The 26,025-nt window shown below is 42.0% G+C and overlaps 1 protein-coding gene across 1 annotated transcript in view; it reads right to left on the reverse strand.

Moving 5' to 3' along the window:
- The window catches only part of SND1 (staphylococcal nuclease and tudor domain containing 1), a 418,687-nt gene extending 395,559 nt beyond the window's left edge, over positions 1-23,128 (reverse strand). The window contains exon 1 of the mRNA XM_016213329.2: positions 22,884-23,128. Coding sequence (XP_016068815.1) covers positions 22,884-22,961 — 78 coding nt within the window. The 5' untranslated portion in view covers positions 22,962-23,128. The remainder of the gene's footprint in view (positions 1-22,883) is intronic.
- Positions 23,129-26,025: the final 2,897 nt, after the last annotated feature.

The raw sequence follows: 26,025 nt of genomic DNA on the forward strand, positions 1-26,025 counted from the left end.
ATGGAACATGCAACCTTTTTGATGTACGGGATGACACTCCAACCAACTGAGCCACACGGCCAGGCCGCAGGAGATTATTTTTAATTTTATAAGAGAAACACCCACATAAAAACTTGGACTAAACGCTGAAATTATCTGATCCAGAAATACAAGTAGGAAGTTAACAAGTGCTAGAAAAGTCATAAAACAGACTGATTAGAGTGAAGAGGTATGTGAGATGGAGGTTAATAACCTTTATAATTTCATCCCTGCAAGCACCCCCACCTGGTATTCTTTTCAATTATCAGGAAGTTAATGTCTCCATCCACACATCCATTCCAGGGCAGGAAGGACTATGAAAAGGGGAAACTGGTGGAAGAAGCCCCTACACATCATCAGAAGAAGCTGAGTTAAGAGCAGTGCAGCCAGAGCCTAGTATATATGCTTCTACAGCGCTGAGTCTAGAAAACCCATGTTCTAGATTACTGAAGCAGAAAAACCTAAGAAGCACCTTAAGGCTCCTGAGCACAGCAGCTCCTTTCATCTCTCTAATCAAATGCACCAGGCACAGAACCTCGGGGTTCTGGTGTCTTGGATTAGAGCAACTTTGATTAGATCAACTGTGAAAAGAGCTCTGAAGCTCTTTAACTTTCAAATATTTGCAGGGTAGAAGGAGGATTTCAAGTGGGAGAAGAAAAGGTGTAAAGAAAAAATGACAAACATAACCCAAGCCATTCAAGTTGTCTTTGCTCAGTGAGGCATGACTTAATGAACAGGTGGACACTGGCTTCACTAGGTCTGAAAGACCCTCATTTCCAAGCCTCAAAACGAGAAGCTGCTGAAAAGTTCACAGACACAAGATTGGAGAGTTCTGCCAACATAGAGCTCTGCAGGAGACAAGACTACATAGTTCTCTGTGAAGGAACAGTCCTTGGAAAGGAAGCTCAGTCAAAGGAAGGAAGGCAGGCATAGGAAGGGAAGCCTCTCCTGTACACATCTGCTTAGCTGACAAGTCTCCTTCACCTCTCTACCGTAACTCACACTTTAAGTTGAAATATATTAATATAAATAAAGGAAGTGCATTGAAACATACATGTACATGTTAAAGAATAAGATCAACAAATAACTGAGTAACCAGCACCCAAGTTAAGAAGTAGAACACTGCCAGAACCTTGGATTCTCTCCGTGACCTTTTCTACCTGTAGCCTCTTCCTTCTCCCAACCACCATTATCCTGACCACTGTGATAATCCCTCCCCTGATTTCCTGTACAGTTTTGCCACCTAAGTACACATCTCTAAGCAACACAGTTTCATTCTGCCTTTTTTCTGAACTCTATATAAATTGAGTCTATTGCATGTACCCATCAGTAACTTGCTTCTTTTAGTCAGTTTTTGGGTTTTTTGGTGAAACTCATTCATGGTGATGTGAAACACTAATTTATTAATTTTCACAGCTGTATAGTATTTATTCCATTGTATGACTATAGCACAATTCATTTATCCATTCTACTACCTTGTTACAGAAATTCTGTCCAACAAATACACATATTCCAACTTTTTAAAAAATAGTACTCTAATCAATGTCTAAGTACTCCCAATACCTTCAGCACATACACTTTGGTCTTAATGGCTCCTCCCCAGCTACACCATGACACACATAATAAAAGACTGTCTTCTTACCAGTTACAAGTAATGCTCTTTTTATCCTTTCTGATCAAGTGTGATCAGCAATTAAACTTCACAGCTTCCAACCAAATAGCCTTGCTAGAGCCTTTCCTGAGAACCCATGCTAGAGCCTTTCCTGAGAGCTGAATATAATCCCAAGAAGCTGACATTCTAATAAAACACAGTCTCAAACAAAGCAAAGCCAGGGAAGAACAGGTATACTAGGGCAGAGGATGCTTGATGTTTCTGAAATGAGAAGGGCCAAAGGAAGAAAAGGAAAAGAGCTTGGACCTGATTCATTTATAGTTAATTCTTCACAAGTGGCAGGAACAAGAATAGCACACTGTAAAATACCTGCACTTGAAATCATTCATGCAAATATTCCAAACAGGGCTGAGGACAGCCCAGCTACATACAGCAGGAAAATCAGAGCATCTGTCTCTAATGCCTGCTCCTCAGTTTTAATCAAGTTTTCACAAAAAGTAATAAAGCCCTCCTAGGAGAGCCAGTACCTCTTGGTAAGCCCAGTCGGAATTGCTAAGGCCCATTTATAAGAAAACTCACCTTGGCTAATCAAGGTGAACTCTGATAAGTGAGTACTGACCCAGACTAGGACACAATCCTTATTTCTCAGTCTGACGAAGGCCACTGAAAAACTCGAGAACAGAATTACTGCCCGGCTAGTGTAGTTTAGCAGTTGGGCATTGACCTATGATCCAGAAGACAGAGGTTCGATTCCAGGTCAGGACACATGCCCAGGTTGTGGGCTCGATCCCCAATGGGGGGTGCACAAAGAAGCAGCCAATCAATGATTCTCTCATCATTGATGTTTCTAGCTCTCCCTCTCCCTTCCTCTCTGAAATCAATAAAAACATCATTTTTTAAAGAAAGCAAAATGACGGATGAGAAGAGCCCCCCTTTTCCCCTAAATATCAGAGAGGTATTACTGCTAATGTCTCCACCTAGTATACTAGGTTTCTAGGGAACAATGGGTCTGTAACTATTATCCTGGTCCCATTAAGGCCTTCGGCAAACAAGTTGTACACAGAAATTTTGCAAAGCTTCTTTAGTATACCCTCCACTCCCAGAATGCTTTCTAAAAACTGCTATCAGAACTTCTTTACATTATTACTCCAAATAATGCCATTCAGACAGTAGTCAGTGCTTGAATTAATACTGCAGAGATGACTTTTACTTTATAGGCTGCTCTACACCTTTTATACTATTGTATATATAAAATCAAGCAACAGTCACCAATCAACTTCCTAAGCAACAAGAATAGATACACACGTGGCAGACACTACTACTCCTATTCCCCCAGGAAGAACTGACATGTGTGCATCTTTCCTCTGAAACTCTCTCCCCCCTCATTTGACCATAGCCTTGCCAGAGGGGCTGGAAAAAACTGTCTGCAGACCATTACAGAAGAAGAGAGACCTGTCCACAAGGGAAGAACTAGTCTCCTTCCTACTATTTAAAGGAACCAAAGTAGCAAAAAGGAGGGCTAGTTTGTTTTGAACTATCTCCATTTCATCTTCCAAGTACTGCTAAACTCCCTCTACCTGCCTCACTTGTCAATAGTCTTCACTCAAGTTCTTCCTCAATAAAAAAATTTTAATTACTTTCTCTTACCTAAGGTTCCCCACCAAATAAGCCAAGGAGAAACACTTTCTAGGGGAAAAAATACTTAAAACAAAATATGAAAAAGAACAAGGGTCTATATATCAAACAATTTTTGTCTCATATGGCATTAAAACAAGTCATTTTCCTCAGTGAAAGACCTGACACCTAAGTTGATTATTTTTATAGTTTTATTCATTGATTGATTCATTTATCATTTATTAATTCAGTGGAATCTTACTGAGTTCCTACTATGTGCCAGGCATTGTTCCAGGCAAGTGGCACACTTCAGTGAAATAAAACAGACAAAAATGCCTGTTCTTGAAGAGCTAACATTCTAGTGTGGGAAGACAAACAAACAATAAACATAAGTAAAATATATCGCTTGTTTACTGAAATTTTAATTTCAGAGAAATATTAAGATTGAGAGGAAACTGTCATGGGTAATTGTTCTCCCAAAGCTGTACTGATTCATGTTGCAAACTTTCATGGATGTGGTAATTATCCTTAATTGCTAATTTATAGGGCATAGAAAGCAAGTCATATGGTAACTGCTTTATCCAATTACATTAATAAAGTGACATTCTAGAAAAACGATCTTAGCCCTACCTGATACATTAGGAGGTTTGTGAAAATAGCTGTCACAATGAGTCATTTTGATTGAGGTTATGGATTAGACATTTCTCAGCACTGCCAATAAAGGTTGCAGAAGGACACAGTATGATTCAGAGGACCTGGCTTCAGGGCACAATTCGATGGTGACAAAGGCTGAAATAAGCCAGCTGAGAAGGAAAATGGGGACTCAAACTGTTCAAACCCACTTACGGGTTTACTAGATTTACCTACAGTGCAACACTTCATGGGTAGCCACTAAAACGTTGCTCAGCAACAGAAACGCCACATTAGATCTTTACTAGATCCTGATAAATGATTTGGTGCATTTAACTCTTAAACCTCCAGACCGCAGACACCAGAAGATAGAATAATTCTTAAAAACCTAGCTACACTATACTTAGGGCAAAGAAAGCGATGGCACAGAAATGCTTAAGCATGCCAATAAAGCCAGTATTTATTTTTTTCACAGCCCAAGAGCAAAAATCATCTTGGCCTCAGAATGGAATCTTATTAGCTGAGAGCATCTTATTAGCTCTGCAAGGACTGGCTTAACAGGTCTACCAACATGTTCACCTTGCTGACCAGTCACGAGATAACTCGTGTCTGCACTTACATTAATTTAAGTAACTTTAAACAGCTTGCTGACTGGTCACGACATAAAAGTAGCCAGCCACATGGACTAGTTCTGGATCATATTAGTTGTTCAGCAAGGTGTTAAGATACAACAGTTCTATCAACCTGTTAAGATAGAACCGGTATACCTTAGCAATATTTGCCAATATGCAGACCCAATATAAAGAATGAGGACAGCCCTGCCAGCATGGTTCAGTGGGTAGAGCATCAGCCTGCACACCAAAGGGTCGCAGGTTCGATTCCAGTCAAGGGCATGTACCTGGGTTGCAGGTTCATTCCCTGGCCCAGCTCTGGGTGTGTGTGGGAAGCAACCAATTGATGTTTCTCTGTCTCTCCCCCTCCCTATCTTCCTTCCACTCTCTAAAAGGTCAATGGAGAAATTATTCTCAGGTGAGGATTAACAACAAAAAGAATGAAGACAGCCATCTAATAAATACTAACATGTTACAAAAAGGAGGCCCAAAATAAACCCACACATTTACAGTCAGTTAAATTTCAACAAGGGTGCCAAGAAAATTTAATGAGGAAAGAATAATCTTTTCAATAAAAATTGAAAACTGGGTATCCATGTGCAAAAGAATGAGGTTAACTTTTGTAGATGGTGCGAGGTAGAAGTTAACGTAGAAAGATCAGACGTAAGAGACCTAAATGTAAGAGTGAAACGTTTTCTTTTACTCTTAGAAGAAAACAGAAGTGTAAATCTTCATGGCTTTGGATTAGGCAATGATTTCTTAGATATGATACTACCTGAAAGAGCACAAGAAACAAAAAAAAGTATAAACTGAACTTCATCAAAATTAAAAACATTGTGCTTCAACCTACATGTTTAAGAAAATAAGAAGAAAAACATATTGGATAAAAGTCTAGTATCTAGAATAAAGAACAATTATAACTCAACAATAAAGACAACCCAATTAAAAATGGACAAAGGATTTGAAAAGACATTTAACCAAAGAAGATATACAAACAGCCTACAAGGACATGAAAAAATGCTCAACATCATTAGTCATAAGGGAAATGCAAACAAAACCACTATGACATCATTTCACAGCACCTACAATAACTATAATCAATAAGACAGACAATAACAAGTATTGGCAAGGATGTGGAGAAATCCAAAGCTGCATACATTGTTGAACAGAAAACAGTCTGACAGCCCCTTAAAAGTTAAACAAAGGATTACCGTATCACCCAGCAATTCCATTCCTGGGTATATACCTAAGAAAAATAAAACATACGTCCACACAAAAACTCGTATAAAAATGTTTATTACAATACAGTTCATAACAGCCAAAATGAGTGGAAACAATCCAAATGTCCATCAAGTTATGAACAAATAAATAAAATGTGGTTTACACATAAAATGGTATTATTCAGAAATTAAAAAGAAATGAAGTACTGACTGATGCTACAACATGGACAAACCTTGAAAACATTATGCTACATGAACGAAGCCAGACAGAAAAAGCCACATATTGAATGATCCCACTTATATGAAATGTCCAGAATAGGCAAATCCATAGAGACAGAAAGTATACCAGTGGTTCCCAAAGGCTGAAGGGAGGGGAAAATAGGAAGTAACTGTTAATGGGTACAGCCTTTCTTTTTCTTTTGTATTAGCAATGAAAATGTTCTGGAATTAGACAGTAGTGCTAGTTGTGTGAATACAGTAAAAACCACTGAATTGTGTACTTTAAGATGGTGAATTTTATGGTATGTGTATTTATTTCAATTAAAAAAAATTTTAAGGTCCAATAAAGAAGTACAAAAGCATAGGGACATAAAAATGTGTTATCACTCCTACCGAGGATTTCCATATCTTCCAGGAAGATTAGATGCTTAGCTGAATAACACGAACAAAAGTTTTTTTTAAAAGGGCAGCTGACTCAGAACCTGAAATCAGGCATGGTGATTCACCACAGAATGGAGGGCTACTGTAAACTTTCGAGTCCTATGGAAATGACAAGACAGAAGTCACAAGAAGGAAGCAGAACTTCAGTGAAATCTGCAAAGCTCTTAAAAGATGAAAATGACTGAAAACAATACAAGTTTTCTGAGAACAATACAGCAAGTACAATAAAGTCCTTTCCTTATGTGGCAGAGAAAGGAGAACCAGGAAAGTCATTGGGCTGAAAGGTGCACAGTGCCATCTGGGACCCTGCGACTGCCACAACCCAAAGGCTACATGTGTAGGGACTGTCAGAGTGACAAAGAAGCAAGCCAGGGAGGACTCTTCTCTGGACATTTTTCTCCACCTAAAAATATCATTAGAGGACAAGGAAGGAGCTGTTGCAGACAGGGTAAGAAAGGTTTTATTACATATACTTTAATGAGGCAAAAAGAAACTAAATTAGAGAAAATTTTGGAAAGCTGATCAGGAAAAAGCTTCCTATCAGCCAGAGCTGTTGCCTCCACAGGAAGAATCATCTCTTGAAAATTAAAAAGTCATTTAGACAAAAAGCAAGCAATCCCAAAAGAACATAAGCTGTATGGTCTGGGAGGTCTTTCCAGAATACTCGCCAACATAGACAGCTTCTTTCTTTTTCTGGCAAGAGCAAGAAGCAAACCTAAATTAAGAGAGCCCAGCATTCAAACACAGTGAACTGGAAGCCCACAGGATCATGGCATCCATTTCACTTGCTCCAGGTGAACTAGCACATTCAGCAGAGACAAGTTTAAGTGGCTGCTCCCAGGCTACCTGTACCACAAATTGGGCCTGTTTGGAAATAGGGGAGTTTAAATCTCAGGGGGACTATAAAGATCATCTACAGAGAGAGGGCAGCTACAGAGAGCATCTAATCTGAGACCTTGGTTTTACAGATGAAAAAGCACGCAAGACAAGTCAAGTAAGTGACTTTTGCTTAAAATAAAGTATTGATGGAAGAGCAAGGACTAGACCTGAACTCCCCTAATCCTGATGGCCCACCATGCCACATGTAGAAACAAGCATTTGGGGAGCTGATGTCTGTTAAAGGGGTATCTGAGGTTACCTACTGATTAAATCTTTTTCCAAATTAAAATCTCCATTTATGTGTGCCAACAAAGCAGGTGTCAGAGACTAAATCACTAAGAAAGTAAAGCTTCCATGGGCTGGTTCCCCAAATCAAACCAACAGTTATTAAACACTACCATATGCAAGACATAATGATTCACTGTTTGGGGCTGCTGCCAAATATAAAAATGCCCCTTGGTATTCAAGACTATAATACAACGGAATTTCCTTCTTCTGTTAAAGAAATCCAAGAAAAAAGTATTGATGACAAGCAGACTTTTCCTCCTTCCTTTAGGGGCAAACAGAGGTGAAGCCAGGGTTGCCAAGGCAGGGTGGAAAGCCTGAGATTATGTCACAGGGGCTACTCAGTCGGCTCTGTGTGTCCAGCCCCTCTCCCCCTTAACTCTGACTCCTCCTCCCCAACTCCAATGCTCAGAGGAAGAAGAGTAGTACAGCCACAATTCCTGATCCAGGGAGGGGGAGAGAGCAGCTATTCCCACCTACAATGGCTGTAGCTGCTGTCATCTCTTATCGCTCCTCCTCACAGCACTGCCATCACTGTGTCCCTGAGCAAAATGTACACTGTACCAAAGTCAAATCATAACTCAATGATAAAAAGGGGTAGGGGGCCTGTGTGCCAGATACAGCTAAATGAAAGTATACCAGAGATCTTGAAATATCCTAGAGAAATGAAGACAAATGAAGACTGTGGCATCCACTACTCCTCAGGTTTGCTTCTGTAAAGTCATGTGCATTTTTTAGAACTTACAGCAATACAGAAACTAAGTTATTAAGCATAATAATAATATTCAGAGTGAATCATCTCTAAAGAACATCTAATACATTTATTTTGGTTTATACGCAGAACTGACTGTAGAACTCAAGGAAGTAATTCAAATTCTATGCTATCCACGAAAAGCGTTAAATTTCTAGTTTTATTTTCCAAACCTGTTTGGAAACTTTTCGTATTTGAAATGTTGATAGTCAATTTTAGATGTCAAAATAAAGAAATACAAATCACAAATCTACCATAAATACTTCAGAGTCCTTTATTGCTAAGTTAAGGCACCATCCCAGGATTCTCATCATTAAAAGCCTAGGGAGACTGCCATGAAGGAATAATTGCCAGACAAGTAGTCATTCCTTCCCCACTATATGCTGGTGCCCTAGCCCACCCTATCCTCCATCAAAATGCACAGACTTCACAGGTCCTCAGGAAGTTAAACAAAAGGCTGTTTGGCCACAATCTGGATTATGCTGTGATATCTTCACTGCAGGTACTGCCCAAAAGAGGCTGCTCCTCCATTTTTAAAACACCTATAATATTCTACTTGCCCTATGCAAACCATATCATCTAGCTGGTGATTCCCCTCACCTTTGGAGGAGAAGGCGCTTTCTCCACCGAGTAACAAAATAAATTAACTGTAACATGCAGCAGAAAAATTTCAAGTGAAAGTTTATGGGCAGCTCAGATATGTGGGACATCTTTACAATTAGCCTGATGTACCATCAACCACTTTCAAAAATCAATTTTCTGAGTTCCTGTTCCTCAGGTTATCTGAGTCTCAAGCTTATTCTTCTCTCTACATTGACTTTCAGCTTCTCCTGTTGATAATCAAAGAAATACATTTTCTTCTGAACTGAGAGTAAGAGATACTTTTATTCAGAGCACCTGTACAGGACTCTTAAGAATTTAATGGAACCAAGCAGTCTGGCTAGCAGCCCTATACTGCCTTGCTATGTAGAAAGTTATTCTGGAGCTAGGATCGCAATGACTAACACAGGCAGGGCAGGGTTAAAGGCTAGCTGGGCCTGTGCCCCACAAAGAGGCAGGAGGGAGGTCTCAGGAGACTCTAAAGCTCTCACTGGAGAGGAGTTTAACAAGATAACTGGGCTTTTAAGTAATAGAGGCAGCCTCCAGGCCTCTGGGCCGTGAAAGGGCTCACCTGCCAAGAGTAATAACACAAGCAATTACCCACACAGAATAATAGATCTCAGAGGGATTCCGGGACCCAGGTCCGCTGAGTCTCCTCTCCCTTACACACAGAGGGAAGGAAGGAAAGGGAGGAACAGAAGACACCACTTTGCATGAAGACCTGCAAGAGTCCTATTAGGTAAGCAGATAAATTACACTTTGCATAACGATCCAGTTTGGCGGTGTTGCAAAAAATAAAAATGCCCCTTGGTATTCAAAGCTACAATACAAAGGAATTTCCCTCCTGGAACAGAATTCATAAGGTTTTAAAGTTCACTGACATCACCTTAGTGTACTCTAGAGACTAGAAACAGAAACTCGCAAGCCTTCGTTCTCCTTTCTCCCCTCCAAGTTTCCAGGGCCCTTAGTCACCTCAGGCAAGCTGCCTTTACCTTGCACATTGAATCCAGGTTGCTTTGTGGACATCTGAGTATTCCCACCTGTTTTTACCCATGTCTCCTGCCTTTTATCTCATCCATTTTACTCCTCTGCCTCTGTCAAGTCCTGTCATTTCACCATCTCCCCAGAAACGATTTTTAAAACAAAAACAGATCTGAAAATATCACATCTGATTTTTCCAACCCATTCTCCAAGAAAACCATCACTATTTAAATTCTCAAGTCCCCCTTTTCCACCATGAAACAAAGCTACTGCCTCAAGTAAACAGCTTTGTCCAGAATTAAGTGTACAAACTGGGGCCTCAAGCCTAGGCTGCCTATTCTCCATAAAAGCCTTTCTTCTCAGCCACAAGGCCCTCCCCCTCCAGGCCACCCAAGCTAGGCTTACAGAACCATCCACCTTCTGTTTAGATTGGTCTATGAACTGTGCCACCCCACACTCTTTTTCCCAGACTTAACTGATCTTACTATGACCACTAAATATAGGTTTTATCACTCAAATCAGAACACTTTGACAGTAAAAAAGGGGGGGTTGCTGATAATTATGCCGAGACAATAGAGGTGCCAAAGCCGGGTAAGGGCTGTGGCTGTTCTTCCTTGTGGATTTGGGGAATTGGCAAAGAGGCCCAGAAAACCCCAAAGAAATATGGATTACTCAGTCCCCCTTGGGGCAAAGAAAATAGAAAATGTTTTACAGTATAGTAAAAAAAATTGTTCTAAATATATCAACTTCAAGGTTTGATAAGTGTTTTTTATGGCGGGGCAGTGATAAGAGTGTTGGAGAAGGAAGATGAAATGCAGGCTGAACCTCAAGAACCAGAGGCTAGAGGGTTGCTGGGAGGATAGGGGCAGGAGCCAAAGGAAGTCAGAACTTTGCCTGCTATATTTTTGCCTAACCAGGTGCACCTGTGCCAATGAATGACTAGTACTCACACAATTGCCCGTTCCCACACATTACTTGAACGTTTTGTCATTCCTAAATAACAGTACAATGGATGATGCCTCTGAAGTTCAGAAGAGTTCCACACGTGCCAGTGTGCATGTCTCTGCTGTGCCAGCACACACGGTCCTACGGTGTCAGAGGTTCCCAGGCTCTTTTAAGTTTCAAACCAGTAAAGTTTCCCCCACCCCTCAAAAATAGAGACTGACATGTTACCCATGTTTTATTTATAAAACAAATGTCATCACACTGTTTATAAAATAAAGGACACGTTAGCCCCCCAAACATAGTAAAAATATAATCTCAAAACTAAAGCCAGTCCTTTCAATTGAACAACTTTATACTCACAAAACTTGTCAGTGTCCTTATTCCTCTTATTTTGTCCCAGCCAGTTCCATTTTCACTCCCCATCTAACTTGGGGACTGAGGAAACTGCTGGACTCCTAATACCAGCTAATGGTTACTGAACATCACATGTGCTAAACTGTGTTTTACATGTGCTCTCTCACTTAGTCAGCAATAACCTCATAGGTGAGTACTGTTACTATGTTTGTTTACAGGCAAATCTGGAACTTGAAGGTGCAAAATTACTTGCCCAAGGTTATATGACTAGTCATCAGTGAAGCTAGTGAATTGAACCAGAGCCACCCCAGAAAATCAGTTCAGTTCTCCCAAAGTATGGTGGGCTTATAGTAACAAAAACAACAAAAAACTGCTTTAAGTGGTATATGAACGTATGTACCAGCATTTAATATTTACACATACATAAGAACTGTCCCCTTTTCAATTCTCTTTCAATCCTTCCTAGTAGATATAAAAGTTTCAGCTTGGTGGCAGGAAGCCTTTTTTTTTTTTTTTTTTTTTTACCACATCTCCACCACTTGTTAAACTTCTTTCACAGTACTCTGCAAAACAGTACCTAGCTAGGATTTAATAATGTTTTGTTTTCATTGTGGGGTTTTTCTTAAAGGTACTTTTGGGTTAGAGCAACAGTGGTTTTCCATTTTCAATAGTGAAATTAAGTTTCCTTTTAAAATAACATTTCAATTTAAAAAACAGCTGATGATCCCAAAGATTTTCAAACTAAATAGAAGTAGAGATGGTATCCAGACATGCTAAAACGAAGGTAAGGACACACACACATCTGAAGCCTGGAAAACTAGGTAAACTATTACCAAGGTTGGGATCAGCCCTTAACGGAAAGGGCTGAAAACATGACTCCCTTAGTTCAGTCTTTCCAAACAACTCTAAAAATGACAGTTTCCCCATGCAGGATGCAGTCATGTTTACCACCACCTACCACACCAACTTCTTATCAAAGAAGAAAAAGAAAAAGGGGGAAGAGTTATGTGCTAGCCCTTAGGAAAAGTCAAACCTCACATCCTCCTGTCTTCTGTAGCTGGGCAGTGGCACACTTCCTTAGTCATGGAGCTCTCTAGAAACCAAAGAGTTTACTGGACCTTTAAGTACTAAGACATGAAAATACCCAAGGGTCTTCAAGGAGTTAAAAAGAAGTTATTTATCGATCCCCAGGTGCTGTGCCCTGCCTTCCACTCAAGAAACAAAGTAGTTTTCAAGGATTCTCAGACTGGGAAAATGAGACTGACTACCAAAAATAAAATGATTAATGACTAATAAGATGTTAAGCTATATTTTTGCCCTAAATTTTACCTAAGGTAATACTTGTGAAACAAACAGGTAAAGTATAAGGAAAGGCCCTCTACAACCACCAAAAACATTTGATTATTAAAAGGTACCAGCGAATGCACATCTAGTCATCTATCTCACAGAAATGCTAACACAAGAATACAAAGATGTATAAAAGAATGTTCAGTCAGTGTAGCAGTTTTGAATCATGAAAAACCAAAAACATACATCAATAAGAAAAATTGAATGAGTAAGTACACCCAAACTATGGACTACTCAATCTCAAAAAAATGAGGTGGGCTCGGCCAGTGTGGCTCGGTGGTTGAGAGTCCACCCAGGAACCAGGATGTCATGGTTCGATCCCCAGTCAGGGCACATGCTGGGTTTCAGGCTTGATCCCAGGAAGGGTGTATATATCTGCATAAAAGGTTTAGCCCAGCTAGCGTGGCTCAGCGGTTGAGCATCGACCTAGGATCCAGATAGCGGTTCAATTCCCAGTCAGGGCACATGCCGGGGTTTTAGGCTTGATCCCCAGTAGGGGGTGTGCAGGAGGCAGCTGATCAGTGACTCTCTCATCATTGATGTTTCTGTCTCTGTCTCTCCCTTCCTCTCTCTGAAATCAATAAAGACATATTAAAAAAAAAAAAAGGTTTAGAAGAACATTTACTTAGGGGAGTAAGAATGAGTGACAGAAAAATGAGGGGTAAGGAGGGTAGAAGGAGTTTTTTGCATTTAACTTTACATCTATACTATTTAAAGTATTAAATCCAAAATTTATATATAAAGTGTTCTCCCTCCTGGCCTGCGCCTTTCCCTTCCCCGTCTTCTTCCCCCACAGGCATGCATCTCCTAAACTTTAAGGGTTCCCACAAGATTTGCAACCAGGGGAGCAATGGGCAGTGGCAGTTCATCCCAGGCTAACCGCCTGATGATGTCCCTCCTTTTCTCTGATTTCTCAGTGAACCAAAGCAGCCCCACCTAGGATCTCTCCTGTCGCTTCGTCTGTCCTAAGCCCTTCCTTGTTTCACTATCCCTGGCATTAATAAACGTACTCTCAAAATAAGTAAATGAGATTTTAAATTAAAATATCAATAACTATTAAATTACTAACATTGGATGGCAGTCACCTGGGCATTTTGAAGGAATTCAGGGATGAACTAGAAAACTGCTGGTCAAATGATGAAAGGCCACCAAGGTAACTGCAAATAAGCTCCCTAATCCAAAAGACTTTGAAGACTTACAAATTACAAGAAAATTTTATTTCCACATTAGACAAATTAGTGGAATAAAAAGTAAAGCCTCGCCCGGCCGGGCATGGCTCAGCAGTTGAACGTCAACCTAGGATCCAGGCGATTGGGGTTCGATTCCTGGTCAGGGCACATGCCGGGGTTGCAGGCTAGGTAGCCGATCAGTGACTCTCTCCTCATTGATGTTTCTATCTCTCTCTCTCCCTCTCCTTCCCTCTCTCTGAAATCAATAAAGATTAAAAAAAAAAAAAAAAAAAAAAGTAAAGCCTAAGACCACCAAGGAAGTCATTTTAGGCTTCACTGTTGTTGTTGTTGAAGAATGGGGCTGAAAAACAAGAAACAGAATAGGTTCAGATAGTCAAACCAAAAGGCCCAAGTGTGTGACTACTAAGGATTACAAAAGCCGAAAGTGATGAGCACAGAATCTTCATGTTTGTAGATAACACTAAAGACTTCCATAGTACTAATGTGTCAAGTTATTGGTGCCAAATTATTGGAAGATCTTGGGAATCTATGCAACTAGAAAGAAAAGTGGCAGTGTTAAAATGAGCATATGTCCTAAGTCAGGCATATAAAACAACTTCTCAGCTGTCAGTCATGACTCAGGAATGGGATCCCTTAGTCACTGTAAAAGAACCCTAAGGACATCAGCCCAATATTGAGCTACAGATTAAAAGCAATGCAAAGTGTCCCAGGAGCCATCAAGACAAGTGCTAAAAAGAGGAGACAAACTACTATGATCCCCTCACATAAAATTCTGGTGTACCCGCCCCAACATATACTTTTTATCACCTGTGTCCTGCCCCTTCAACTACATACAATAAAGGAGTTTTAAAAGGTCAGTTGGTCTCAAATGTCAGCCCCTGGATAAATCCCAAACCAACCCTTTCAGAACCACTTAGAATTTTTTTCAAAATACAGATTCCCAGGCTACACTCGCAGAGATTCTAATTCAGTGCCTCTGAAACGCCTTCTAGGTGGTCCTAAAAAATGACCTGTTTAGGAAATCACTGAATTCCTTCTCTCTCTCTAAATCTACACCCAAAAATGGACTTAAGAAGTCTTACAATAAAAAAATAAGCTCAAGCCCAGTCAGGGTGACTCCGTGGTTGAGCAACGACCCATGAACCAAGAGCTCACAGGTTCGACTCCCAATCGGGGCACATGCCCAGGTTTTGGGCTCGATCCCCAGTAGGGGACGTGCAGGAGGTAGCCAATTGATGTTTCTCTCTCATCGATGTTTCTATCTCTCTATCCCTCTCCCTTCCTCTCTAAAAATCAATATATTTTACAGATAAACTTAAAAAATAAAAAATAAATGTGAGGAACTACCAAAAAATAGATTAAGATGGTTCCTATACTTGCACATTAAATGGAAGGAAAAGATTGCAAAAGACCATTAGAATGATCTGAAGGTAGATGCTCTGGCCTAGAAGTGTGAAAAGCAGAGCTCAGAACTCTATCATGTCCCACACTCCCACCACACTCCTCCAATCAAGAGCAGGGACAGAATAAGCTCTCCCCATGGCTACAGGTTCCCAGAGTACCCCTCTCATCCCTACCCTTCCCAATTCAAGACTTACTACACCAGGAGGTCAGGGTGTTCTGAAGTAGAGGTGAGACTAGGTGAATAAAACCCACTGGCATCATGTTCCTCCAGGTCTCAAACAACCATTCCCCCTAGTCTATCCTAATACCACTACTGAAGCCAGAAACCTGCCTGGCTCACTTCTATCCACCCACTCCACCAGTTGATTCACATAGGCTTCCATACGAGAAAACCGTATTTCAATCAATTCACCTTCTCCAAAAAAAAAACCAAACAAGAAATAGAAACAGAAAACATGTTTCATGCAGGATAAGCAGCAATTCAAAGTGAAGCCCACCATAAGGTCTGAGACTTCTCAGCTTTGATTCATCATGCCTAAAAGACATGTAATACAGGCTTTCTTATTCAACTGCAGCCTTTGGGGACTGGAAGGAGCTCAGAGACAATGAATCTGACTGCCTCATTAAAGCTAAAAGTCAAGTCTGACAGGTAAATCTTACCTACATCACCAGATGGAGAACAGCAGCATCTGGACTAGAACTTGTCTCCCCTGAATCCTAAGCCAAGGATCTCTCTTCCCTGCCAGATTGCTTCCCAGGTACAGTGTTAATAAATTAGATTAACCTTAAGCACAGATCCCCCAAATCTCCTCAATTCCTCCTATTACACATGAATTTGGTGTTACAAAACCATCCCAAGCAAGGCTATTTCCCACGTAAAGCGCCTCAAAATGTGTTAAGGCATAAAGAGGAAGAAGAGATGGTGCCTTAAGTCACTCATCATAAGCATATAAATGGAGAAAAATCTGTCAAGCCCGGTTTATATAGCAGGCTGAGCATCTCAAAAATGACATCTGAAAATGTCATCTAAATTTCCATTAGGTTTATTTTTTCTTCTTAATGTAAAAAAAAAAAAGCCAATAAAAAAATAATTTTTTTTAAATACCAACTGAAACCACTGTTCTTTTTTTCCATGAACATTAGAGCTAAGTGAGAAAAACATAACATTAACTTATCATATTGAGTCTCATTGAAAATAAGTGAAATCCTACAACACTCCATCTGCATCAAATGTTCACAACCTGTGATTGTGCATAAATTTCTGCTGTGAAAACAAAAAGCATATGTCAGTCTCCCAAGTGAGGGAGCAGCAAAAGAACCTGGATATCCATCTCCCAAGAAGAAGTAAGAGAAAAAGCTATATAAGCCCAGTAAGAGTTAAATCCTTTTACTTCGTTCCTTCTCCCTGATAAGAATTTCCTACAGTTTTTAGCTATGCTCTTCCTTGGAGACATAAAATAAAATCAAAGACCAGACCCCAAAGGATATCTACTGCAACCCTGCTAGAACCACACCTATAAGGTATATAGCCAGCCCATACTGAGAAGTGAGTGACAACCTTCTTACCTGGATTCCAAAACCTGGCCAATTTTCTCTTTTAAACCTGCTAATGGAGACTAAAATTTTCACTTATTTTCCAAATTCCACTCTCCAAGTAAACTGGGGCACAGACTCAACAAGTCATTTGCTCACTTATTACCAGGTAGTGTGATCACTACCAGACCTCAGGAGTCCCCACTCCCATTAATGAAGAGTCACACTGTGCACGAGCTAGTTTCTTTCTGACCATTAGTGAGACCTCTGAAGCAGCTCCTTTGTGTTTCACCACCACTGGTGAAAGCTTGACTAAAGCCTGCTAGATTAAGAGTTGCCAGAGGCCAAAGTAAATTACATGTAGCAATAAAATGCTAACAGAAGTATGAACACTGACAAGTTCTAGATGCTATTTAACTCTCATTAAGCCTGCTCTTGGCATTTATCTTCTCATCCAGGTCTCCTCCATTGGAAGACAGGTACAGGTTTCCCCCACTATCCAAACGGAGAGTGATCCTGTGAAAACTTTCTTAAGCTGAAATGAGGTCAAGTGAAGAAGCGATTACCATCAACTTACATGGAAAAATTTTTGAGTATTCCCAGAAGCAAAATTCAACACATATGATGTCTTCATTTCATTCACCACAATCAAAATGCTTAATTACATCTAGTTTTACACTAAGCATAACCATGAAGAGCTCTCTTAGGCTTCTCTGATACTTCAGGACACATCTTGCTAAGGGATGCACAAAATAAATTAATATGAAATACAGATGCTCACAGATACAGTTCAAAGCTATGGAAGCTTGATGCTGAGATGCTGAGTGTGGTTTCCAGGGAAGGAGCCTGGCACGGACACACTTGCTGCTCAAAGTGCACACTGCCTCTACAAAGGCTTGCTACAAAACAAATGCTGAATGCTGTTATTACTTTTCACCTTTTTTCGTAAAAGCAAAAATTCTCTTTGGATTGCTTTCAGTTAGCCAAAACAGATACTAATGTAGGTCTTTCATAAAAGCTAAGTGGTGTAATACGAACTTCTGAAAAGCAGGGCATAGCTGTAGTGACTATGGGAATATATAGGAGTGGCTGATAGGAAGTCAAAAAACCTTAGTGTTGCCCTAGCTGGTTTCACTCGGTGGTTAGAGCATCAGCCTGTGGACCCCAGGTTCGATTCCAGCAAGGTTGTAAGCCTCGTCTGCATGCTCGGCCCGATCAGGGCGTGAGTGGGTGGCAACCACTCAGTGTGTCTCTCTCATCGATGTTTCTCTCTCTGTCTCTTTCTCTGTGTGTGTCTCTTTCCCCTTTCCACTCTCTCTGAAAAAGCAATGGAAAAATTATCCTCAGGTGAGGATTAAAACAAAAACAAACAAACAAAAAACCTTAATCTTTGCCCTGTAAGAAACAAGAATATGAACAAGAGCGGGCTGCCACTGTTTACATTTATTCAGTGGACTTAATGTCAGCTATTAATCTCATCAGGGTATCAAAACAGTGACCGCCTCCACTGCCTTTTACCACCCTCAAACACATATCTTAATAATGGAGATTAAACCCATACCATTTATGTGGAACATTGAACTTGGAAGAAATTTTAAGAGCTACTATAAAAACACTGAAGATAATCATCAATGGTGGCCCTAGGGCCTTTGCACTTGCTGTTCAGTCTGCCCGGGACACACTTCCTCTATGGTTGGTTCTTTGGTGTCCATCAGATCTCAGTGCAAATGCTGAAAGAAGCCCTTGCTAACCTCCCAACCTAACCAAGCCACCCCTTCCCTTATTCCCAACCACTCTCCCCATTCCCCTTCTTAAAATCACTATTTATATTACCATGCTTATTTCTTATTTACTTTATTGTCTGTCTCCTCCGTGAACCATAAGGAAACAATTCTGATCTACTTCTTTTACTGCTGTTTCTCTAATACCCAGACAGAGCCTGACACAGCAGATGATCAAAAAATGTGTTCAAGAAAGGAAGGAAATATGATTGTTCATCAATCTATATAATTAGTTAGTACATGGCAGGAGCCACTGTTAGTATAACTAGAGCCAGACAGATGCTTCCTTCTCACACAGAAAAAATGACAGAAAGCCTTCACTTATAATCTTGACTGAAAGTTGCCATGTTTACCTGCTGGGAAGTGGGCAATTTTAAGACTGCAGGGAAAAGTCTTACATCATATTCTACCTCCTTCTTTGCAAATGGACTCTATAAAGTATCATTATTCAGCTTCCTTGTCCCTTTGAGTAGAATAAGGGTACTTTCAGTAGCTTAGGAAAAGTTTTTGTTTTGTTTTTTCTTTCACAGCCTGCATGAGGTAAGTGCACATAGGAAGGAGGAGGTCAGCACACTACTACTCTCTCCACACTACACTCGGGAAAGGCGCATACTTCTTAGTTCAGAAACCTAAGAAACACTTAGCTAAGTGTTGTATATTATAAGTAGCATTTCCTATAGGTTGTAGGAAATTTCCTACTAAGCTGCTCACCAGCATGTCTACCTCCCACTTTACAACAACCTGGCAGTACAATTCCTGTTGAAGGAGAAATTATGGCCATCTCCTTCCTCGAGGTTACCCTCTGCACAGTCACCTAGTGAGAATCATGGTTCTTAGCATAAAACCAAAGACTGGCAGAGGGATTTCTTTCCCCTATGGAGGCAATTAAATGAAGTGAGGTAAAATGGGAACTGGGATTTGGCACTGTCCTCCCTTTGGCCTTCCACACCATAAGCAAGATAAGATATGCTGCATCCATGGCTGTTTCTGATAAGCACAGGAGATTCAGATTCATGCTGCTGTTCCGAAAGCAGCCTATGGGCTCCAGATTGAAAAGTCGTGCAAACATACCAAGTTAGATGGGAAAGTTAGAGTGAAAAGACATAGAAAAAGTCTCTATCCCCAAATCAGAAAGTAACTCAGGTTAGTACAACCAGGGAAAATAGTTATCTCTATGTAGCTGCTAAGTAGTGCGACTAAATTTTATACACTAAGTTCCCCAAGACTTCTCCCATCCTCATCTAGTAAGCATGTACTAACAATATTCTGTTGCAGCTAAATACTGTCTAGCAAATTATTCAAAGAAATCCAGAGTTAGCGTCCTTCAGGGTTTTGAAAAAGTGGTATCTGATTTGACAGAGACAGTTACTTTTCCAGGTTATATTTTTTTCTGCCCACACATTTGCCAGTCTCAACCCAACTCAGGAAATATAAATTCACCTTCAGTTTTTCCATTATCCTTACTGCCTTTTCAGTAACAGAACGGCTCCAAAAAGCTTGTGTGAACTTACTGCCTACTTCCTCTTTAAACACATTCCAGAACCAACTCTGTCCCTTTGCTTCCACTCAAATAGCCAACACAGCCTCTACCATCACTGTCATTTTAAACAACTGGTCAAATGCAAAGATTTTTTACAGCTTGATTCCCAAGTTCTTTCTTCTTTAACCTTAAAGAAAGTAACTCAGGACTGCCTGGCCAAGTGGCTCAGTTGTTTGAGCGCTGTCCTGTGCACTGAAGGGTTGCTGGTTTGATTCCCGGGCAGGGCATGTATCAATGGCAACCAATTGATGTTTCTCTCTCCCTCCTTTGCACTAGGAGTATGAGGCAGAGACCAGAAAAACGGGTACCTTTCACAGCCCTATAACCTGTTCTTTTGATCAAAAAAGGGAAGCATTCCTCTTCACTACAGCAAGCCTCACGCCTAGATCTTTTCAGACTTTCAGCTCTGCCTGAGTCCAGACAAATCCAGAGGACTCACCCTGAAAAGCATGCCTCTGGTTAGTAAGTGTTCCAGTTTCTGCCCCTTTCCCCAAAGGCAGAAAAGCAGTGATTACAGTTTTTCCTATTCTTCAAATTACTTCCTTCTCGCTTTCCTCTGTCTTCCTTTGGAGAGTTCTTACAAAGCAGTTCCTAGTCCACGGGAACTGATTACCCTCCAGGAAAATACAACTTTGCTTAGGAAAAGAGCTTCACACAGAGCAATTTGCCAGTGGTCGATTTTTCATTCCAGACAAGGCTTCTAAGCCTGGCACAAACTGCCTGTCCCTCTACAGTTTGCTGGGTTTCCCTCCCCTAACCTCTGCCTGGAACTCACCCACCCATCCCCTGCAGTTTGGTCACAGAAAACCAGCAATATAGACTACTCAATTATTGCATTTTAAAAGCCTCCTCTCAGACTCAAACATGTCTTCCACACCACACTCCTATGTACATAAGGAATAGAAACAGCAAATGAAGTCACTCACCACAATAGCAGCTCCCGGATAAGACAAGGAGTAACATCTAATCTTTTCCCAGCTTCAATTACAGTCAGCTTCACTATCCTGCAATTTTGTGGCCATGCATGACTGGCCCCACCCTTATAAATTCATGCCCTGGAGTCAGAGGCATCATAGCACCATGCTGAAGAACATGTGCTTTGCCAGACAGACCTGGGTTCGAATCCCAGCTCTGCCTCTTATTAATAAAAAGTGCCCGCCCTTGAGTAAACTATTTATTCTCTCTAAACCTCAGATTACACATTTGTAAAATGTAGCAAATAATCCTATCTACTTGTTAGGTATTATAAATGAGATAATACAAACAAAATACTCAGCACAATATATGACCCTTAATAAACAAGTGATTGTGGATATTCAATATCCATGGGGGTAATCTGTGAGCAGGCATAGGCACCTCATAGAATCCAAAGGCCCTGGAAGCCTCCAGCACTAGCAGAAGCAAAAATATGTTCAGCTTCATTCCACTCCCACCCCACAAATGAGAGGGGCCTTAGCAAAGGAAAAAACTCACAGAGAGATCCACTCAGTGCTGCCAATCCCGCCACCAGACCATGAAGCCAAGCTTTGCTTCTATGGTAAAGGGAAAGATCAGTGCACATGAAAAAACTAATTAATGAAAGAGGAGACCCTTCAGGATAATCCTTTCATGGGTCAGGTCAATATTTCAACAAGGGGAAAATATGTGCATCTTGGAAAGTCCCTTCTCATTCAGTTTCTGATCAGTTCTGACTCTCCAGGGGAAAGCAATATTGAAAACCCTAAGGATCTCAACCGGTGGCTGAATATTACCTAAGAAATGAATACATGAGAATCAGGGGGAAAGAAAAATGTTGAAATCTAACTTACACACACACACAAGCTGAAGAACATTTTAATCCTGTGAAAGGCAATGAGCCAAGGAAATACAATGTTTTTTAAACTTTCTACAACAGCAAAAAACTGTGGAGCTTTAGGAGAAAGTGTCATAAAGGACATTTGCTCTTCCAAATGGAAAAGTCATAATTTAATCTGAAACAAAAATCTAGAAGTTTACTGTCATCACAACCAGAAAATCTGGTAACAACCAAGAAATGTGAGGTTCCAAGATTTGGGAGGGTTGGGGGAAGGACAACAGAGGGGAAGTGGTGAAGAGAATTTATACTAAAATTATCATGGAGCTGGAAGTAAATTTTTTAAAATGAATTTTACCAGATTTTGAATTCAAAATGCAAGAATGTAGGGAGTGAGGGGTTATAAAATCTATAGTGTTACAGCGGTAGACTGAGAATCAGAACACTTGGGCTCTAGTCCTGGCTCCAAACCAAACCACCATGTGACTTTAGGCAAGTCACTCTAAGGGGTGGGAGAATAATGATGGCTAATATTCCTACCGGCCTAACATTTTAAGGGTCGAAAGGAGGGGGAGCACAAATATCAGCTCTCAGAACTACACACTTTACACAAGAAGTGGAGAGGAAAAGAAGGGAAATGAGGGCCAGAGAGCAAGGAAACTTTGAGTAAGGAACTGAACGTCGGTGGAAACAGAAAAACTTCAAGATGGCCAAGCACTCCTAGAGTTCCAGGGAAGAGTAGATGTCAGGATCTCGAAAAACTGCAAACTGCTCAGCAAATGTCAAAATGGACAGAAGGACGGGGGGATGGTAAGACAGATATCAACCAATTATCTCCGTTAATCAATCAGTACTCGGTCTGTCGTGGTAAACAGCCGGGAGATCTGAGTGCCGCGACCACGGAAATCACTGTGACCCCTGATGCCAGGGTGTCCAGGAGGGAAAATAGGAAGGGGAGTCCGTGTCGGGTTCCTTCTACAGAGGGGATTCTGAGAATGGGTGAAAAGTGAAGAAGAGGGACAGAGAATAAGGGAACCTGGGAGACTATGCAGCCTGGCGGGAGGGGAAGAGGAGCCAGCGCCAGACTCCCGCCCAGGGACAGGCGGTGTTGTGGGTATCTGGGGCCCGGTTCTCACCATCTTGACAATGCCCCGTTGCACGGTGGGGACCAAGGGTCCCCCGGAGGAGCCGCCGCTCTGCGCGGAGGAGGCCATGTGTAGAGATGGGAAGACAGCGAGAAACCCGGCTTGGAGGTGTCAATGTGGGTATCGGTGTTGGTGAGAGGCCGCTGAGCGAGGAGCGGGCTGGCGGCGAGTTGCGGACGATGGACGGGAGGGACGCGCCGGACGCTCACAGAAGCAGGAGCGGGACAGCGAGCAGAAAAGGAGACGCGATCTCCACCGCCGCTACACGTTCTACTCGCCGCGCAAGCGTGCCAGAGCGCCACCGCCCTCCGGCCAATTAGCACCCAGAGCCTGCCGGACCTCAAGCCAATAGGCACCCTGCTCTCTAAGCCCCGCCCCTTGGCCCCAAAACGGGTGGCGAACTCCAGGAAGCGGTGAAAGCGCTGATTTGCGGTGGCGGCCTAAGTCTGGGGCGGGACTTCCGGAGCAGCCTAGTCGGTACTGTCGGGAGGTGTAGTGAGAATGAAAGGACACGTCAGCATCTGGCTGCGGGGCGCGGGGCGCCCTGGGAGCCCCAGGGGGCGGGTCTGCGGACCCCAGCGGCCTGGCCCCGCCCCTACGCCCGGCCCCGCGGGCCGTCGGGGAGCACACGTGGACGCGCGTTCCCGGAGGGCGCCTCGGGGCCGGGGAGTGCGTCCCGAGGACCTGGAGCCGAAGAGGCCGCGTCCTGGAGGGTTCGCGGTGCCGGCTGCACACCGACTTCCGACATTTTATGGGGAGAACTTGGAGAAGTCTGAGCATCGTGAAACCTGCCCACGTTGGCCTGGACTCGGAACGCGGCCGCGCTTCTTTCCTGCAGTCCGGAGTGTGTCGCGCTCGTGCTTGTGTAACCGGTGTCTAGCGCTTGTAAGGCGCTCGATGCATGTTTGTTGATGGAAAGAATAAATATTTTAGGGGGTGACCCTCGCCCTTCGGGCTCTTTCCTGCCGCGCGGGTCAAGTCAGGAAAAGCCTCGCTGCAGGCTCGCCCTGAGCCAAGGGACGCAGCCCCCTGCCCGAGCGTGACAAGCCTTCCACCCCCATTCCCACCCCCTCGCCCAGCCCTAGTGTCCTTTCGATAAGATTGCGGAAGGTGGGGCGGCGGGGGGCCGGGGCGGACAAATATTTAAAAGAACGTTTAGAGACAACTAATATTCGTCGAGTGCCCACGATGTGGAGCCAAGGACCTTAGGAATTATGACATTTAATCTTAATCTTTAAAACCTGGCTCTGCACCGAGAACACCACTTACCCTGCAGTTCTTTTGAGAAAAGGCTGTTTGCTGATTCTCCCGCACTTCACGCGTCCCAGGGTCAAGTTTTGGGGTCAGCATCTTTGTAGCACAGCTTACAATATGGGAAGCTGGTTCCCATCAGAGCAAGCAAGTGAGAGAGCAAGAGAGGGCCAGCAAGACAGATGCTTTTACAGCTTAATCTCAGAAATAACATCCCTCCACTTTGCTATATTCTGTTCATTAGAAGGATCACTGGGTCCTACCCACACTCAAGGAGAGGGGATTACACAAGAACTCAAATACCAGAAGCAGGATAATTGGTGATCATTTTAGAGGTTGCCTGTTACACACTCTTCTTTAATTAGAATTCAAAGCCCCTGAACCTCTATCCTATTTTTAATACTGATTTTTTAAAAAATATATCTTTATTGATTTCAGAGAGAGGAAAGGCGAAGGAGAGAGAGAGAAACATCAATGATGAGAGAGTCATTGATCGAGCCCACAACCCGTGCTCGAACCCTGATCACCTGGATCCTAGGTCAAAGCTCAACTGCCGAGCCATACCTGGCTGGGCTCTATCCTATTTTTACCTGTCCCTTCTACTTACTGGGAATTTCTTCTGTTTACTCAGTCATTGATCTGCAACTCCACTGGGTCTGCGTTGTTTGTTTGTTTGTCTGTTTTAATTAAGGCTTTTTTAGAGTAATTTTAGGTTCACAGCAATATTGAGAGGAAGATACAGAGATTTCCCCTATATTCCCTGCCCAAACACTTGCATAGCCTTTCCCATTATCAACATCCCCCACCAGAGTGGTAAATTTGTTGCAGTTGATGAACTTACATTGATACACATAATCACCCCAAGTCCACAGCTTACATTAGGGTCCGCTTTTGGTGTTGCACATTCTCTGGGTTTGTACAAGTGTATAATGACATGTATCCATCATTACGGTACCATACAGAGTATTTTCACAGCCCTAAAAATCACTGGTCCTCTTTAAAACCTATTTTCCTCTTAACTCCAACTCTACTATCTCCCACACTCTCAAATAGTGATAAGGCCTCCTACTTCAGAGAGATAATAACAGCCATCAAGAACTTCCATTTCCCACTGCCAAATCTAAAAACTTACCTTCCTCCTCATTCCTCTCTTCCCCCTTGTTACAAAGAAAAAATTTCCTCCTATTGCTTACACTAAACTCAGTGTTCGGGATCCACCCCCTCCATCTATTCAAGGACTTTTTTTTTTTTTTTAAACATATCTTTATTGATTTCAGAGAGAGAGAGAGAAACATCAATGATGAGAGAGTCATCATTGATTGGCTGCCTCCTGCACGCCCGGACTGGGGATCCAACGGCAACCCCAGCATGTGCCCTGACCAGGAATCAAACCAGGATCTCCTGGATCCTAGGTCGATGCTCAACCACTGAGCCATGCCCAGCCGGCTCAAGAACTCTCTTAAGAGATAATTCCCTCTCCTGTTTTTATAGCCTCTCATTTTATCCTGGATTCTTCTCATCAGCATTTAAATATCAAATTTCTTGCATAGTAAAAATAAATAAATCTTTCCTTTACTCTGCATTCCTCTTCAGATGCTCTCCTCCCTTCACACACCCTCTTGCTGAAATTGTTTGTTTCACCTTGCATTCAATTCTCAGCCCACTGCACTGACTATTGTTCTTATCAATTTACTGAAACTGTTCTCTCCAGGATCACTAATGACCACCATTGACTCCATTCAATGGACACTTTTCATACTTCTCTGCTGAGCTCTCCGTAGCTCTTTGAAGAGTCTTTTTCCTTCCCACACTCCTTGTTTTACTCCCGTCTTTAGCGGTTCCTCATCTCCATTGTGAATCACTCTTCTTTTGCCTGCCCTTA

The sequence above is a fragment of the Miniopterus natalensis genome, chromosome 10 (genome assembly GCF_054644295.1).
Source record: "Miniopterus natalensis isolate mMinNat1 chromosome 10, mMinNat1.hap1, whole genome shotgun sequence".
In the NCBI taxonomy this organism is placed as follows: Eukaryota; Metazoa; Chordata; class Mammalia; order Chiroptera; family Miniopteridae; genus Miniopterus; species Miniopterus natalensis.